Source organism: Mesoplodon densirostris, chromosome 1 (genome assembly GCF_025265405.1).
Source record: "Mesoplodon densirostris isolate mMesDen1 chromosome 1, mMesDen1 primary haplotype, whole genome shotgun sequence".
NCBI lineage: Eukaryota > Metazoa > Chordata > Mammalia > Artiodactyla > Ziphiidae > Mesoplodon > Mesoplodon densirostris.
In genome coordinates this window covers 112,015,424-112,033,759 of record NC_082661.1, presented here as the reverse complement: position 1 = coordinate 112,033,759, position 18,336 = coordinate 112,015,424, and the positions used below count along the sequence as shown (strand labels likewise).

At 39.6% G+C, this 18,336-nt stretch overlaps 1 protein-coding gene across 5 annotated transcripts in view; it reads left to right on the top strand.

Annotated features, from left to right (window-relative positions):
* The window catches only part of PCNX2 (pecanex 2), a 287,082-nt gene that overhangs the window by 176,901 nt on the left and 91,845 nt on the right, over positions 1-18,336 (top strand). Inside the window, exon 22 of one of the 5 annotated variants that reach the window (XM_060107897.1) lies at positions 16,373-16,481. The exons of the other annotated variants lie outside the window; for them this stretch is intronic. Coding sequence (XP_059963880.1) covers positions 16,373-16,481 — 109 coding nt within the window. The remainder of the gene's footprint in view (positions 1-16,372; positions 16,482-18,336) is intronic. 5 annotated transcript variants of the gene reach the window in all.

The window sequence follows — 18,336 nt, the reverse complement described above, 5'->3', positions numbered from 1 at the left end:
ATTTCCAGAACAGGGTCAGGCACACCGTAGGAAAACAATAAGCCTCTGTAGAATGTTCCATGGTGCTGTTTTGCATGGACAGGTTAGAAACTTACCCAAAGTCACTCACTCACAGAGCCATACTTGAACTTGATCCTATTCCCAGTCTTCCCAAGCCCAGGCGTAAAAACTGGCTTGCAGAAGGTTCACAAAACCACTGCAGGAACCTAGCACACCTTCCAGGCTCTCAGGGACCCATGTTCACTTGTAGTTGCCACCAGGATGGTGCAGGAGAGAAATTTCACAGGCTCTGCACTCTGTCCAGAAACGAAGAACAGATTCCAGTGTGTCTGTGTTCCCGAGAATATTGGAAACTCCTCATATGGTGGAACCACGGGTGTGCTTATTTATTTCCCACCTGCTGCAACATCCAACAAAATGCAGGGTCCTGGTTAGGGTTAGGGTTAGGATTAGGTCACCCTAATTCAATTCATATTAATTAAATTCCGTTGAAAGATAGAAAAACTGGTTTGTGAGAAATGAAGTCTGAGCTTGGATGTGGTGGTTGGATGATGTTTTATTATCCTAGAGAGATGATGATTCACAGCAGGGACAGGGGAGCACATGGGAAGAGGGGTGGTTTTAGATTGAGCCTACGGGTCACTTAGAGTTCCCTCCTTGGGCTTTCCATGGTGTGTGTTTTGATTTTCTTGGCTTCTCATAAATCTTGTTTGGCTGCCTCACTGCTGTCCTGTTCACAGTGGAGGACTTAACACATGGCCAGCAGAGCTGGCTCTTCCGCTGTGCATGTGTTGCTCTGTGCTCTGTAATCAGCTGAGCCCCTTTTGCAAAACTCAGAGGGGAAAACACAATCTGCTTCTAGCTGCAGATCTACCCCAGTGGTGACAAGCTGATGTCATCCAATTGGCCAGCTCACGTCATGTAGCCACCGCTGTGATGCCACTTTTAACTGTGTCATGTAACAGCTGAGAAGTGCCTGAACAGCCCCAAACATCCTTTAGTCAAGATTTATAGCCTAACTCATCAACTTCCTTGTCTTCCACTCCCCAGGACAACACCCACATACCAGGGCCATGGGTTTCCCTTAACTCAGACCATGCAAGTTACCGTAATTTATCTCCTGGGAAGGGATGGAGGCCTGAAGTGAATGCTAGCAGCTTCTCTGCATCTCAGCCTTCAAAGTAAGGATCTGTTTTTCCTTCCCATTTAGGACATCAAGGCTGGTGTACTAGAGTTATATCTTTTTTTTTTTCTTCATTTTTCCTTTTGTCTCATGCCAAAGTATGCTATAATAAACACATGGATTTAGTCATGTTGTTCAAATAGCAGCACAGTCCTGTGTGTCCCTGCTAATATGTCAAAGAAGTTTTTATGGGCTCTCATTTTTTAAAAAGTCTACAGCTTTCTCTGTAGAATCGAAGGGCCACTGCTGATGAATCTTCAGAGAAGAGGGCAGTGGTGTGTGTTTGAGGCACACACCAGCTACATGAGTGGCTTCAGGGAATTTAGTAGAAGTGATAAATCTAGACCCTCTTCACTGAAAGAATTTGAAAACCTTCTTTTCTCAACAATGAGGAAGCCCTCCTTAAAGTACTCCCTGAAGACAGAGCTCGATTTGGTTACAAGCCAGGGCAACATCTTCCTGACAAGGCTAATAACTGGCATTTGCTCTCCTTTACTGACTGGAGGCTTCCGGTTCTACAGGATTTACAGACATGAACCTGGAGATTCCAAACAGTGTCCTTTACCAGGGGTTCATATTTCAGACAAGATCTTCGAGGCCATAGACTTTCTCATTCCTTCTTTCCTTTTGGAAAGACCAAACCATGGTGCTTCTGCCTCAGTTGCAGAAAGGCAGTCAGTGACACTGAGATGGTTACTATCTTAAAATATCCATTGAGAGAAAAAGGGGAAATACCACCTTTGTCAGGAAAATCAGTGGCAGTTGCAAAGATCTGGCACGTAAATGAGAATCAGGAAGTAACAAGAAAAATTCCATCAACCCCGTGTCCACTATAGCCTATGAGTTGAGTTAGTAAGACACTTGAGGCTTTCTTTTACTCATTGTTTCACTTTCTGAAGAACACTTACTACACTTACATCCACTCTGTGCCTATATTACTTACCTGCTAGAAGATAACTGTACAACTATAACTAATACCCTATCACTAACAATGAGCATACTCTTCAATGGAAGATGTGGGAGAGAAAAACATAAAAACTACTTTTGAAACAATGTCATAAGGGCAATAAATAAAATAATCTATATTTATTGAGCGCTTATTATATGTTTGGTCCTGAGCTAAAAACCTAACATGGATTATTTCATCGACTCTTCACAATCAATTTCTGAGATAGGTACCATTACCATAGTTACTCTGTGTATGAGAGAACTAAGGCTTACAGGAGTGAAACTTGTCCAAGATCACACAAGTAGTGAGAGGCAGAGCTGGGCTGAGAATCTAGGTCTAACTCCAAAGCTTAGTCTTATAACCAGGATGCGTTACTACTTTCCATGCGGTAGGAAGTTGTAAGCCAAATATTATGAGTTCTCCAGAAGGAACAACTAATTAGGGCAGTAAAGGGAAGAGCAGCAGGAAAAACTTTGAACTACTTTTTAATTCCATTTTATTTCTTCTACTGACATTAAAATTATTTATGCCTCTTTTTTTAAAGTCATTGAAATTATATTAAGAATATAAAACTTAAATTCAGTGGAATCTACCTTCAAATTATATTATACCATTGCTTGTCTAGTGTAAGGAATTTCAACAGTTTCCTCCCTGACATCCTTGGTGTTATTGTCATATACTTTATTTTAACATATGCTAAAAACACATAATACGCTGTTACTATTTTTGCTTTAGAGCAAAATTGCTCTTCTAGGGCATTTGAAAATAAGAAAAAATGATTTATTGTCACCTTTCATTTCTGATGCTCTATTTCTTTGTGTAGATCCAAATTTCCAACCTGTATCGTCTTTCTTCTGAACTTCCTGAGCAATTTCTGTAGTATAGGTCTTTTGTCAATGAATTCTGTCAGTTTTGTTTGCCCAAGAAAATATTTCTCTCTCATTTTTGAAAGATATTTTCACTGAGTATAGAATTCTATATTGACGGTTCCTGCCCCCTCCCCCTTTTAAAACTTTAAAAATGTCTCTCCATCATCTTCTGGCTTACAGAAAGTCTTCTGTAATTTTACTTTTGTTCTTCTCTGTGTAATGTGCCTTTTTGGGGGCTGCCTTCAAGATTTTCTTTTTGTCTTTTGTTTTTAGCAATCTGATTATTATATGCCTAGTGTTGGGTAGGTTTTGTTCTTGTTTTGTTTGTTTATTCAGTTGTTTGTTTGGGTATTTATCTTCCTTGGTGTTATCTGACCTTGAGTCTGTGGCTTGGTGTCTGTCATTATTTTGGAAATTTCTTGCCCATTATATCTTCAAACATTTCTTTGTCCTGTCCTCTCTTTCTGAGGTTCAAAATATACATATGTAAGTTTGATATTGTTATATATCTCTTGGATACTCAATAATGTTTTCTTTTTTAAATTCACTCAGTTTTAACTTTGTGTTTCAATTTAGGTCATTTTTCTTGATCTGTCTTCAAGTTCATTAATTCTTTCCTCAACTGTGTTAGTATGACAAGTCTGCTGAAAACATTCTATCTCTCTTGTGTGTTTTCCATTTCTATCATTTCCATTTGAGTCTTTCTTTTATACTTTCCACCTCTCTGCTGAAATTTTCCATCTAATCTTTCATATTGTGTACCTGTTCCATTAGAGCCCATAACATATGAATCAAAGTTATTTTAATTTCTGTCAGATAGTTCCAACAAGTGTTTCATATCTGAGTCTAGCTCTGATTGTTGCTTTGTCTTTTAGGAGTCTTTTTTTTCTTGCCTTTTCATATACCTCATAATTTTTTGTTGAAAGCTGGACTTCTTGGGGAGGGCCATAGAGTATAAAGCAAATAGCTTTTATACCTGGAACCAGGCATGCCTTTCCTTCTGCTAGATTTTCAGTGCAGGGTTTGAGTTAACATAGTTAGGAGATGGGCCAGGTTGGGGGTTTGTTATTGCCATGGTTACCCTCAGGGTACCACAGACTTCAAAACTTCTGAAGGGCTACCTTGTGTTTAGGTTGGGAGTTGGCTTCCAGAGCGATGTCTGCTCAGTGCTCAGCTCTACGCCCATGCTGCTCCTCAGCGTGTCTCTTCACATGTGCTTGTGCCTTTCCTGTCCCTCTCCTATCAGCATCTGGTTTTACTTTTCACTTGAAACTTGTTAGCTTGGTGGCAGGGGGAGAAGGTGGAAGGGGAGGACATTCTCTGTTTTCTAATTAAACCTCAGTCTTAGGTCTTTGCCCTGTCCCTGTGTCCTTCTCAGTTCTCCTCATCCTCCTCCAACTGCAGTTGGGTCCAGCAGGTGCTCCTGCCCCTTCCTCAGGAGTGGGGTTTTTGTTGCTGTTGTGTCGTTCCCTTCCCCCAGCTTCAGTGAGTCTTCACCAATGCCCTGGAGATGACAGTGTTTGCTGACCCTTCCTTTGTAGGCTGGAATATAAGCCTACTGTAAGAGTGTCCTGTAAGAGAGGTCTGGGGAAAGGGTGTAGCAGAGTTTTGTGCTCCTCCGTGTGTCTGCTGTTTGCTTCCTTCAGGTCTGTACCACGTCAGACACTTCCTCAGGGTTCCCTCTGACCTTTTCTGTGAGCACCCAGGGGAGTGCATGGAGAAAGAGCCTGCAATTTCTATAGCCCCCAGGGGGCTTCCTGGTGTCCTACGAGCCCACACTTAACTATCACCAAAATTCATCAGCTCTTTTGGACAAACTTTTCCTACCAGTTTCTGGTGATGTCTGTTTCAGGTGAGGGAGTACTTACCTCCTTTCTCCCTGAAGGTGCTTGTCTGTCCTTAGATTGTGGGCCAGCTGGCTTCTCTACAGCCCAGTTCTCCAATGGGTTAAAAAAGCAGTCATGAATTTGAAGTTTGTCTGGCTTTTTCTCATTGTAAGGGTGGGAAGAATGCTCTTTTCAGCTTTCTGTGTCCAAGAGGAGAAACCAGAAGCTCTTTGAACTACTTTTTAATTTTACATGAAATTTTGATAAATTTGGTATATTAGAACGTTTTGATGGCAAGTGACAAAAGCTCAACTTAAAGTTGGACTATATTGCTTTACATAACTAAGATGCCTGAGAGTAGATCTCATTTGAGATGGGGCCATACCCAGAGCAAACTGTCTTTTTGTACTCTCTCTTTCCTACTTATTTTTGCCTGATTTTGCTTAGGGTCATTCTCCATACAAGGAACAAGATAGCTCCCAGGAGCCCCACCTTCATATAGCAGTGCTGGTGGAATTAACATCCTGTACCTGTTGTCTGTATCACGAACTGTGCTTACCCCTGCATCAGTTATCATGGACAGAGGGGGATGTCATGACCGTCCCAGTGTAGACCATGTGCCCACCCAGTGATCAAAGTCAGGGGAGTACACTGTGTTAACAGCCACTGCACTGGCTTTGTATGATCTCTTAGATAAGTGTGTGAAATTTTCTTCAGCAGTGGTTTTAAATTAATTTTTGCAACCTAGATGTCTATCAGTAGTATAATGATTCAATAGATTGGCCAAACAATGGACTATTATGCAGTAAATTAGATGTGAGGGAGAGCAATTTATACCAACACTGAACAATGCCCATGATCTATGAAATAGAAAAATCAAGTTTCAGAACACTATATATTGTTAATTCAATTTAAATAAAAAAGACACACACACACACACACTCGCATGCATGTATTGCACAGGTGCATGTGCAGAAAATTCCAAGTCCTGGAAGTTAGGTCAGAATGAGGTGGGTTACAAGAACTTTCACTTTACAATTTAAGCAAATCTGAATTATTTGGTTTTTTTAAAGTGAGTTTGTATTATTATATTTGTATAAAAATCAATAAATTTTAAAAGTTTAGGTGCTTAAAGCAGAGAGCTACTGTTATTTGGAGCACCACTGTATGAATCACCTTATTTTTATGGGTATTAGATGGATGAAATGTTTTTACAAGTATAAAATCTCAGGAGAGTACATGAGGTAGATATCCAAGAGGTGTGGAAGGGATGGGATATCCGATCAGGAGGACCTTCAGAGAAGATGGAGAAAAAGCTGCTTCATAGCTACAGATATCAGCATTATTTGTTTCTCTTACTAACATGCTACATGGGTAAAAGCAGCAGCTTGATAGTAGGCTTATGAACTTGGCCGTCATACGCTCTTCCTAAAAACTGCATTTGTCACCCTTAGGGTGATAATGAATCTTCGAGAGGGAGGAAGCCCCCCAAAACAGAATCTAGAAAGCTGCTTTTTCCCCATAGGGAAGAGAAAGCTAAACAAAAGCCAAAACAAAGATGGGAGACTATCCTACATACAGTAATTGGGTGAAAGCTAACATAAGGAATTTAGAGGACTAAGGAGCTGAAAAGGAAGGCAGAATGTGTATATTAACCATATTGTTTCTACCACTTCACTCCAAGCTCCATTTGAGCAAGATGCTTAAAGAACAAAAGGTAACCCTCTCTCCCTGGGTACTTTTATCATCTCCTGTTTCTTCTGTGTTGAAGTCCACCCTTGCCTCCTTCCCCAGTGACCCACCTCCCCACACACCTGAGCCAGTACCCCTCTGTCTACCACAAGCAGAAACACACACACAGGTGCAGCATTAAATTTAATTCCCAATTCTCAGGGGTCTTGACAAGATTTTTAGTTTTGTGCATTTCTACCTCTTGGTAGATTGTAAAGTTTAAATGTGCAATGGTGACTTCATTTGCATTTATGGATACCCTAATTAGTGGTTATGAAATATGAACCTAACTAATATTTTCTGTCATGCTCTCCTCGGGGTCTGAATTTGTTTTGTTGCATAAAGCTGGCTAATCAAAGAATCAGGCCTGTTGCCTTTCCCTTTATTAGTTGTGCATTCATTTGCCTAAGTAGCCTATGCCTGCTGAGTACACTCACCCCTGTATCATCCCTGTTTCTCTTCTTAGTTATTAAGTGCAATTATCCAAATTGCACTTCACCGGTGATAACTTATTATCCCAGGTTCCTTTCTCTTTCCTTAGATTTTAGTCTCCCTTAATGGTTCTATTTTCACTTTTCTGTTGTAGGTTAATCAGATTCATCTTGCTTGGTACATCTTGCCTGAATAATCCTGAAATTTTACATTTTACTATTAAATATGGTGTTTACTTCAATATAGCACTGCTACCTTTTAGCAGTTTAAGAAGAACTTTTATATTACTAGGTTGCAAGGGATTTTTATGAGTGAGTGCATCATTCCTGCATCAGTTGAGCATCATATGGTTTTTCTTTTTCTTACTTTCTTATTTTTGTGAATTGTATTGACATTTTTTCTAATAAACCATTATATGATGAACCACATTTGGTCATGATATATTTTTATATATTTGTAGATTCATTTCATAAATATTTTATTGAGGAGTTCTGCATTTACATTAATAGATCAGAATGTCTGTATTTTCTTTTCTGACAATATTCATTTTTTGTAATAAAAAATTGACTGCCAATATAAACTGTGACGTTTTTCTAAGATGCACATTTTTTTTTTTTTTTTTTTTTTTTTTTTGCGGTATGCGGGCCTCTCACTGTTGTGGCCTCTCCCGTTGCGGAGCACAGGCTCCGGACGCGCAGGCTCCGGACGCGCAGGCTCAGCGGCCATGGCTCACGGGCCCAGCCGCTCCGCGGCATATGGGATCCTCCCAGACCGGGGCACGAACCCGTATCCCCTGCATCGGCAGGCAGACTCTCAACCACTTGCGCCACCAGGGAGGCCCTAAGATGCACATTTTAAGGCTATGTCTTTTACTCTACAAATTGCTTTAGCTGAGTCCCACAGGTTGTGATTGGTATTACTGCTTTTCATTATCTTTCATTTTAAAGCATTTCCTAATTTTGATTATCATTTATTCTTAGTTAATTCAGTGTCATTTTTTGTTATTATATCTGAATGCAAAGTTTGTGGTTGCTGCTGCTATTGTTATTTTACTGTCTTTTTATTATTGTCTTCTAACTTAATTGCAAAGCAATTTGCATGATATCAATTCTTAGCATCGGTTAAGACTTCTTTTTAGTTTACTAAGTCATCAGTTCTTGTAAATGTCCATATGCTTGAAAGTTATATTCTTTCTCTTTTGGTTGGCTGCAAGGTTCTAATACACATATCTCTTAGATAAAGCTTGTTAATTCTGTTGGTCAAATATTTTATATCTTTATTAATCTATGGTCTAACCAAATCATCATTTTCTGAGATGCCTGTCTTAAAATCTCCCCCTATGATGTATATTTGTTAATCTTCCCTTGTAATTCTGTCCATTTTTACTTTAGATATTTTGAGACTGTATGGTTAAGTACATACATTCCAATTATTTTATCTTCTGGTGACTCTTCACTTTCATCATTATGTACTGCTTTTTATCCTTTTTCAGTAAAATTCTATTTTGTCTAATACTAATATAGGTAACCAAGCTTTCTTTTGATTCAGATTTACCTGCTATATATTCTTTTCATTCTGTTACCTAAAACTTTCTAAGTCATTTTAATATTTCTTATAAAAGCATTTAGCACAATTTTTCTTTTTAATACAGGCTGAGAATCTCTACATTTTAATAGACAAACTTTATCCATTTGCGTTACTCTGATTACTGATATGTTTATACTTTTTTCTATCATGATATTTTGCTTTCTGTTTACAATGCTTTTTCTTTGTCCCCCCACCCCTTCTTTTTTGCCTTCTATTGAATTGAATAAATTTTATTTGATCTCTTCTTTCCTTCTCGTACTTTGGAAATCGAGTATTATATTTCTAGTCCTTTAGTGTGATGAATCTCAATGTGTGGTCCCCAGAGGAGCATCATCAGCATCACCTGGGAGGTTATTCTTGGGCTCCATCCTAAACTTACTGAATCAGAACCTCTGCAAGTAGGAACCAGAATCTTTTATTTACAAGCTCTCCAGGTGATTCTGATGCACATTAAAGTTTGAAAACTTTAGTGATTTAGTGGTTTCTCAAATTATTAATAAGCACATTTGATTAGCATATGACGTTTTTTAAATGTAGTTTTTTTCTTTTCTTTTCTTTTTGGCGTTTAATGGGAGGTCTACATATTCTGATTGTGGAAGTGTCCCTGAAGACGATTTATGCAAGAAAGTTTTGTCATCCTTCACTACTTTTAATATTAGTCTCTCAATTTTGTGTTCCTGCTCTTTTGGAATAGTCTACATTTAAACTCCACTCCCCTACATTACAACGGCTTTGGCATGTTGTGGATGATAGATTTTTATCTACTCTACACCAGGCAGAAGGAAAACTTTGGTGCTTTCTCCCAGTCCTGGTAGGTGGGCCTTTTCTAATTCACACTTTGGTGGGCATCGCTGCCCTTCAAGTCCATTAAAATCCAAGTCCTCAGCTCCTGCAGCCCATATTCATGCCTATGTCCTCTTGGGGTCATCATGGTGTCAGTTCAGACTTAGCATTCTCATTTAAATTTTCCTCTTTGGTTTTGACTATTAGAGATTTTTCCTTCTTTGGAATTCAAATATTAATTATATTTTCTTACAATTTTTTAGATTATTTATGCTATTTTTATAGTGGGATGGTAGCCTTTCTGCATTACCATGCTCCCTGAAGCCCATCAATACTTTGCTAAACAGTGTGTTATATAATAGGCTTCCAACACACATTGTGTATTGAGATAGAATCCATTTCTCACCTTCTGAAATACGATTGTGTAACCACTGCCTGAATATGTTTATTTAACTTATACAATTCTAACTCATATTGTCAGCCCCATTTGAGAATATTTATGTTTTAAAGCTAATATTCCCAAACTTATCATCTTTGCTGTTATCAACCAGTTATTCTATAAAAGTAGTGCTCCCCCTTCCCTAAAAAGTGGTATCCCACTTTTGAAATGTCACTAGCTTTACTTTTTCCATTCCTTCTCGAACGTTTTTTTTACTCCCCAAATCCCTACCTGTGCATCGAAATGTCTGATAGTTTTCCCCTGTTGTTCCTACCTTTCACTCCCTCAGCTGGGCTCCCACCTGAATTCATCACCTTGTTCCCCCTTGAACCTGCAAACATCTTCACATTTGTTTACCTCCTTTCCAAGCACTCTGGTCTCTGCTCCCTCAGCGTTCTCTCTCGTTTTGAACTCAATTTACCTTTAATCCAATAGCCAGTCTCTGGGACTCCTTTCAGCCTTGCCTGCCTCTTCAAGTTCGAACACTGATAATCACAAGTTGCATATTTTTCTGAGAAAAAAAAACAGCTCACTGGCTTTGACAACAAAATGAAAAAAAAAAGTGGCAAATGATAGAACTAATCTGGGAGACTAGTGAGGCTGGAGCAATAGGATAAAAGGTAGTGATTGGGATTGGGGGGGAAATTACAATTTAATCAAATGGAATAGCATATGGGCAGCTCTCTAAGACAATGCCCAATATAAGAGCATTCAATAAATTGTGAGTTATTTCATTGGGGCAGGAGGAAGGAAGTCCCCAGAGAAAAGCTGGCCTGTGCTTTCTTTCAGAATGTATCAATATTAGCAAGGAAATGTGTTAGGGTCATCCTTATTGGTGACACTTCTGTTAAGATAGTTTGTGAATTTATGCAAATTGCATTTCCTACCTAGAGCAGAGATACAACAGCATGTCTAGGCCTGATTGAAAAGATATTTCCAAAAAGGGTTATTTGAATTGAGAGTATTTATGGTGTCTTTCTTTGGGAAACAGCCAGAATTATTCCACTGTGAGTTCCTGTCGTCTTTTCCGAGTGTTTTCAGCGAAAAAGACCCCAATGATTTTCTTTTCTCATATAGTCATACTTGGGTAATTGGGGAAGTTTTTTATGCTTTAATAGGCATATTAAAGCATAAAGCACTGAGATTTAAGATCTTAGCAACAGAACATTAGGAATGAGTTAAGCTTCAAAAAAACAGAGACCTCGAACTAAGGAGATGCAAGTTCATAGCTAATGGAGATGGATTTCTATTTAAAGTACTTCAATGTGTACTTGTCAATCCCAAACTCACACACTGCTATATATAAAACAGATAACCTACAAGGACCTACTGTATAGCACAGGGAACTCTGCACAGTACTCTGTAATAACCTAAATGGGAAAAGAATTTGAAAAAGAATAGATACATGTATATGTATAGCTGATTCACTTTGCCGTACACCTGAAACTATTACAACATTGTTAATCAACTAGACTCCAATATAAAATAAAAATTAAAAGTACTTCAATGCAATGCTATGCTGCATGTGGCAATGTTAGTGTTGTTGTTTCCATTAACTCATCTTAAATGTGTTATCAATTTATACACAATGGCCTAATATGGTACAGAAAGTGCCTCTTGTAATGCTTCTCATTAATGATCAATATTTAAGCTTCCTTTTGTGCTTAGACATCAATTTTTGGATACCCACAAACTTTTCTTTTTTTTTTTTTTCATCTGACTTAACCCTAGAAGAGAAGAAGTGTAAAGGGAAAATTTGAAGTTGAGTCTTTTAACGTGGAGCACACCTCCCCCCACTTTTAGGAATAAAATAGGTCAGCCATGTCAATCTTCTTGGAGCCATCCATTCTTAAGAAGCACAGGTAACCCAGCAGCTTGCCTTGTTGAGACAACTTGAATGTCACTGGGCTTGTTGGGTGGTGTCATCTTTCATTCATTGGGCGTTTGTACTGAAAAGGGCATTCCAGGACAGGTCATAGCCCTCCATCACTGTGTACATGGAGAAGAGGTCCCCGATAGTGACAAATCGGGCAGCTCCGATTTGTCACCTTCTCACTTGTGACCCTGCCCCGTTGTCAGCAGGAAAGTGTAGGTAGAGGAGACCTTTCCTCAGCTGCTTCCTGCTGCTGTCCTTCCAGGAAGGCTCATGGCCTCAAGGAGACATGGTAAGGTTGGGAGGTAGGAATGTCTATCACCAGGCAGAGAACCAGGAATTTCAACCTCTGGATTTAGGGGCCAGTGACTCATGGTCTGCTCTAAGCAGCCCACTTAGCCTCTCTGAGTCTGGTTTCCTCCTCTGAAAAATAAGAGGTCCTGGATTTAGTTAAGTTTCAGTTGCTTAGAGGAGGGGCCCTAGAATTTCCTGATTGTGAGCAAATACATCCTCAAAATAAGATATCCACCTGTCCTAACATGTATTTATTAAACTCCGCACTTGACAAAGATGAAGTCATTTAATCCTCAAAATGACAGTGTAGGGAGGATCTATTATCAACCCCATGATAGGTGCCAGCTGGGGTTGAAACCCAGGCAGCGTGCCCTCAGGCCCATGCTCTGTGTTGTGTTGACATCTGACACATCCCCAGCACATCCTTTTTCTGGTGGGCTTCCTGGAGGATCACTAAATTCCTGAGTTGTGGAGGAATCATTGGTATGTAAAGAGCTAGCATTTGGGAGATCTGGCTTCAGTGGTTAAGAACAGCAGAGTCTATTTGATGAGCTATATATTGAACATCTTTTACAAAGCTTGTATTTTATTCACAATGTTCATTAAAAAAAACCAAAACCAAACAAACAAACAAAAAACGAGGCCAAGAGAGACACAGGAAAAGAGCTAAGATACCTGGGGCCTTGGCTGCAATTAGAGCATGAGAGCACATGTGTCTGATGACTGGTTTTGCTTATGTGTAAATACAAGTCGCTGTGCTAAGCAAAAAATAATTGTAGTATATTCATTTAATCATAATGCAGCAAAGTTTAACTTGTTAGTGCTTTAAACTTTCAGATGAGACCTTTCCTGGGGCTGCCTGTCTGATTGTATGTAGTTGCAATGACTGGACCTACTTATCAGCTTTCCCAGGAGGTGGCTTAAAAGCCTCCCAGGATATAGTCATACACTGAAAACCCAACAGGAGTAACTTTCCAAAGCCCGTGATTCATTTTCAGGGCAACTAGGGGGTCATACATCACATAAGGTAATCTTGCTCATGCTTGGCAATTTTCACCTAGGCATGAGTCACAGGACTAATTCTTAATAAGCAGACTAAGAATTCTTAGCAGTGTTGTGACTAGAATATTTCAAATCCAGAGGCATTTGCCTGATAGAGTTGGGTTAGGGCATAAAGGAGCAAGTTAATACAAAAGAGTCCATCCCCACTTCTCAGGACTTTTGCTTTCCATGTAATCTAGAGTCATGTGTTTGAATGTCTTCTGTTTTGTAGTTACCATGCTCCTCCTCTAGTTGAATTAATGGTGGGAATGAATGGAAATGATATTGGCCTTTAAAGGCAATCATATCTTTTAAGAGAAGTGAGTCAAGAGTTTGAGTCTGTGTTAGGCCTGTCTGCCCAAGTCACCTATGGACTGGTGGGAAATAAGGTGGGTGGTGGGGAGTGATTTTTCTAAATTTTTATTTTATATTGGAGTATAGTTGATTAACAATGTTGTGTTAGTTTCAGGTGTACAGCAAAATTATTCAGTTATACAGATACATGTATCTATTCTTTTTCAGATTCTTTTCCCATTTAGGTTATTACAGAATATTGAGCAGAGTTCCCTGTGCTCTACAGTAGGTCCTTGTTGGTTATCTATTTCATATATAGTAGTGTGTGTATGTCAGTCCCAAACTCCCAATTTATCCCTCCCCCCGCAACTTTCCCCTTTGGTAACCATAAGTTTGTTTTCTAAGTCTGTGAGCCTGTTTCTGTTTTGTAAATAAGTTCATTTGTATCATTTTTTAAAATTCTACATATAAGAGATATTATATGATATTTGTTTCTCTGTCTGACTTACTTCACATAGTATGAACACCTCTAGGTCCATCCATGTTGCTGCAAATGACATTATTTCACTCTTCTTTATGGCTGAGTAATATTTCTTTACATACATACATATATATATATATATATATATATATATATATATATATATATATCACACCTTTATCCATTCATCTGTCCATGAACATTTAGGTTGCTTCCATGTCTTGGCTATTGTAAATATTGCTGCTGTGAACATTGGGGTACCTGTATCCTTTCGAACCACGGTTTGGGAGAGGACTAATCTTTGTGTGAACCTAAAAGATACAAACTCAAGCTGACATAAGAGAGTAAAATGCTCTTCTCTCAACTGTCAGCATCTCAAAGGCACTGGCAACTGTGGAGTCCCATCCAGATCCAGAGTTCAAGAAGCTTAAACCAACCGTAGGATTAAAACTGAAGTGGCCTTTTTGAAAGAACTCAGAAGCCAGTTGAAATCAGGTCTCTGGGGGGTGTCAGTGAGATAGAGGGAAGAAAGTGAAAGGTACTAGGAAAAAAACCATTTGTTTTTCTTTCCCTGAATTCACATTCCTTCACAGTTCTTCTGGTCCGATCACATCATCTTCCTCCATTTCACCCCCTCTTCTTTTTTTTATACTCCCTTCATCCTCCCCACTGTCTCTATTTCTTTCCTCTCCCTCTCGCTCTCTCCTCTTTCTCTTTTTCTCTGTCCCCCTTCCCTTCCCTTCTCTCTGCCTCTGATTCTTCCCTGCTAGGTTTGTGACTAGGGTCCCCAGTGGACACATCTAGACCCCAGGCTTCTGTACACAACCAGATGCCAGTCACTTTTTAAGAAATCCAAGTTTGCTGTGCCTTTGAGAGAACATTTATCCTTGGTTCATCTTCTGTAGCCAGTCCAAGGATGTTTAAAGTTATTCTCCAAACCCAGGATATTGATGAGAATGTGGTGAGACAAGAATAGTGAGAGGAAGACTTGGAGAGGATTCTAATCAACCTCATTTTCCCCTCATGACACTTTCATGAAACAGTTCAGGATAACCTCATCTTTTGGTTCCAAAATTACAAGATAGACCTTTCACTGAAAGGCTAAGTTATCTTGGTTCCTTGAACCTTTCCTCAATGGTCCCGTTTTCTAGCCTTTGTCTTCTTTTCATTGTGGTCTTCTGATGTTCTGTGTAACACCTACTGAGCTTAATTAAGAATTCTGTCTTTTTCTCTTTTCACATCATGGCTCTGGTGAATGTATTTCACTGTCTCATATGCTAACCAGTCTAGGAACAAACACATCATGCCATTTGAAGTTTCCGTTATTATGAAATATTACTCAGCTGTAAAAAAGAATGAAATAATGCCATTTGCAGCAACATGGATGGACCTAGAGATGACCATACTAAGTGAAGTAAGTCAGACAGAGAAAGACAAATATCATATGATATCACTTATATGTGGAATCTAATTAAAAAAATGATACAAATGAACTTATTTACAAAACAGAAACAGACTCACAGACTTGGAAAACAGACTTATGGCTACCAGAGGGGAAAGGTGGTAGGGAGGGATAAGCTAGGAGTTTGGGATTAACACATACAACTATATATGAAATAGATAACCAACAAGGACCTACTGTAGAGCACAGGGAACTCTGCTCAATATTCTGTAATAACCTCTATGGGAAAAGAATCTGAAAAAGAGTGGATATATGTATAACTGAATCACTTTAATCTGTACACCTGAAACTAATACGACTTTGTAAAACAACTATGTTTCAATAAAAAAAAAAAAAAAAGTCTCCATTATGGATGAAGAGCGTATGTCAGTTCCGAAAGCTTGTTGGTAGGATACTTCCTGACTGCGTCTAGAAGTGACAGCTGTAGACTTTCACATCTGGGGTCCATCAGTCACTTCTCTCCACAAAGCAGGGGTCTACAGCCAGGGACCCTCTCCATCCTCCTCGGCACATTCATAGTCTGGATCTCCAGCCCAAACCACTGAGCATGTTTCCCCTCATGTTCATCCTTAGGCCACATAAGATCTTTTCTCTCCACCCCCTACTTCTCTCCAGAACTCAGCTTTCTCCTGTGCAGGCTTGTCTAGCAAATGCAACGGCTCCCATATCCTATCTTGGCTTTCTAAAGTGCTTGGTAACTTGCAATGTTACAAAGCGGTATGGGGCGATTTTCTCCAGCAAGGGTGGCTGAAGAGGAAAACTGAAATCCACACACAAAAACTTGAACGATGTCCATCGTGATGGGGTTTTGTATGAACCTCCTTCTGAAAGACCCAATATGAAGAAGGAAGGACCAAGCTGTGAGTGTTCCTCTAAGAAACACCATATTTATGGGCTGAAATCATTAACCTGGTGAAATTAACCACACAACGTTACTTCTGATCATCTTGTTGCTGTTTGAAAATATCCTTAAACAGCTGCCTTATGGGATGAAGGAAGGTAAGAGTAAGAGGACAAGCAATAGTCTCACTGCCCCTTCCTAACTCGAATGCAGGCACTTTGACTGTGACACAGCTGTCACTGTGGTTGTCATCACTGATGAATCTCTGTCTGTCCTTTTGCTTTCAGCTCAGGGACCTGCTTCACAAGCTACAGTTCGTCCTGACCTACATGGCTCCCTGGCAGATGGCTTGGGGCTCCTCGTTTCACGTGTTTGCTCAGCTCTTTGCAATTCCTCGTATCCTTTCTGCTTCTGTTTTCACCTCCGAGCTGAGATTCACATTTTACGACGGATGCAAGCTTTTCATTGAACTCTGGCAGTAAAAGGGTTTTAAAGTCTTTAAGATTACATCTTAATGGGGACCTGGGGAGGCACTGTGGATTCCCTTTAGGTACTTAGCCTTAAAAGAAATTTCTTAATTCAGAACTCTTCCAGTTTCTTAATGCATATTCAGGCATGACTTGATTTCTTCTGATTTTTCCGTTTCCCATGACCAGATCTCCGTTAAGATACCATGTCTTTTATTTATTTATTTATTTATTTATTTTACATCTTTATTGGAGTATAATTGCTTTACAATGGTGTGTTAATTTCTGCTTTATAACAAAGTGAATCAGTTATACATATACATATGTTCCCATATCTCTTCCCTCTTGCGTCTCCCTCCCTCCCACCCTCCCTATCCCACCCCTCCAGGCGGTCACAAAGCACTGAGCTGATCTCCCTGTGCTATGCGGCTGCTTCCCACTAGCTATCTACCTTACGTTTGGTAGTGTATATATGTCCATGCCACTCTCTTGCTTTGTCACAGCTTACCCTTCCCCCTCACCATATAAGATATCATGTCTTTTAAATGGAAAGTCACCACTTAAATGATTTGGTTGACTTGTGCAAAATAGTGCAAACTGATTTGCTGTTATTAAACTTTGTGGATAGGATTGATATATTATTATTGATCATATAACATTATATTATAATATAGTTTGGTTACCTTATACTTGAGGAATGTTCAAAAACCCAGAAATGGGCACAAACAGAATTACCCAAATATTTTTGAAGACCAAAAAAAAAAAAAATTTATGGTTTTGTTATCATTAGCCAAGAAGCCTAATTTTATCATTTGTAGTTTTGTTTGGTTTCCTTGTCTATTTTTAAGTGTTTCCATAATGATACTTCGTTTTAATTTACTTCAAAACAACTTGACACTTCTAAAGATCACTTTGACACAGATAGCTAAATTGTGTGTGCATGTGTATCTGTGTGTGTGTGTTTGGAGAGAGGGAGAAAGAGAAAAATCAAGAATACTCTTGAAGAGAGAGAGATTAAAGAGAAATATTCTTTTTTTTTCTTTTTTAATTTTTGGCCGCATTGGGTCTTCGTTGCTGCGCGCAGACTTTCTCTAGTTGTGGTGAGCGGAAGCTACTCTTCGTTGCGGTGTGTGGGCTTCTCATTGCGGTGGCTTCTCTTGTTGCGGAGCACGGGCTCTAGGCACGCGGGCTTCAGTAGTTGTGGCACGTGGGCTCAGTAGTTGTGGCTCTAGAGCACAGGCTCAGTAGTTGTGGCACACGGGCTTAGTTGCTCCGTGGCATGTGGGATCTTCCCGGACCAGGGCTCGAACCCGTGTGCCCTGCATTGGCAGGTGGATTCTTAACCACTGTGCCACCAGGGAAGTCCCCCCAGTGAATTTATACTTTCTGAATTTGTATTTCCCGAGATGTGGTTCAGGGACTCCTTAGATCAGAATCCCTGGAGGAGCTTGTTTAAAAAAGTAGATTCCTGGGGTCAGCACATACTTTTAAAATCACATTCCGCGGGGAGGACCCTGGAATTTCCATCTTCACAAGCCTTCCTGATATTCTCATCCCCTGATGTGTGTGAAGCGCAGTTCTCTGCTGGCATCCACTGGGGGTGCTGTGAGCCGGTTTTAATGGCCAAACAGAGCTTTCTTTCCTGAAGGTGCATAAGGCTCCTGAAGACAGTTCTTAAGGAACCACTGGGTCTCAACTTTGGGTACAGGGATAGAAACAGACATGGGATATTCATTGTGATAATACATTCTAGATTTTTAAAAAATGCTGTCCTTCCAACTTAT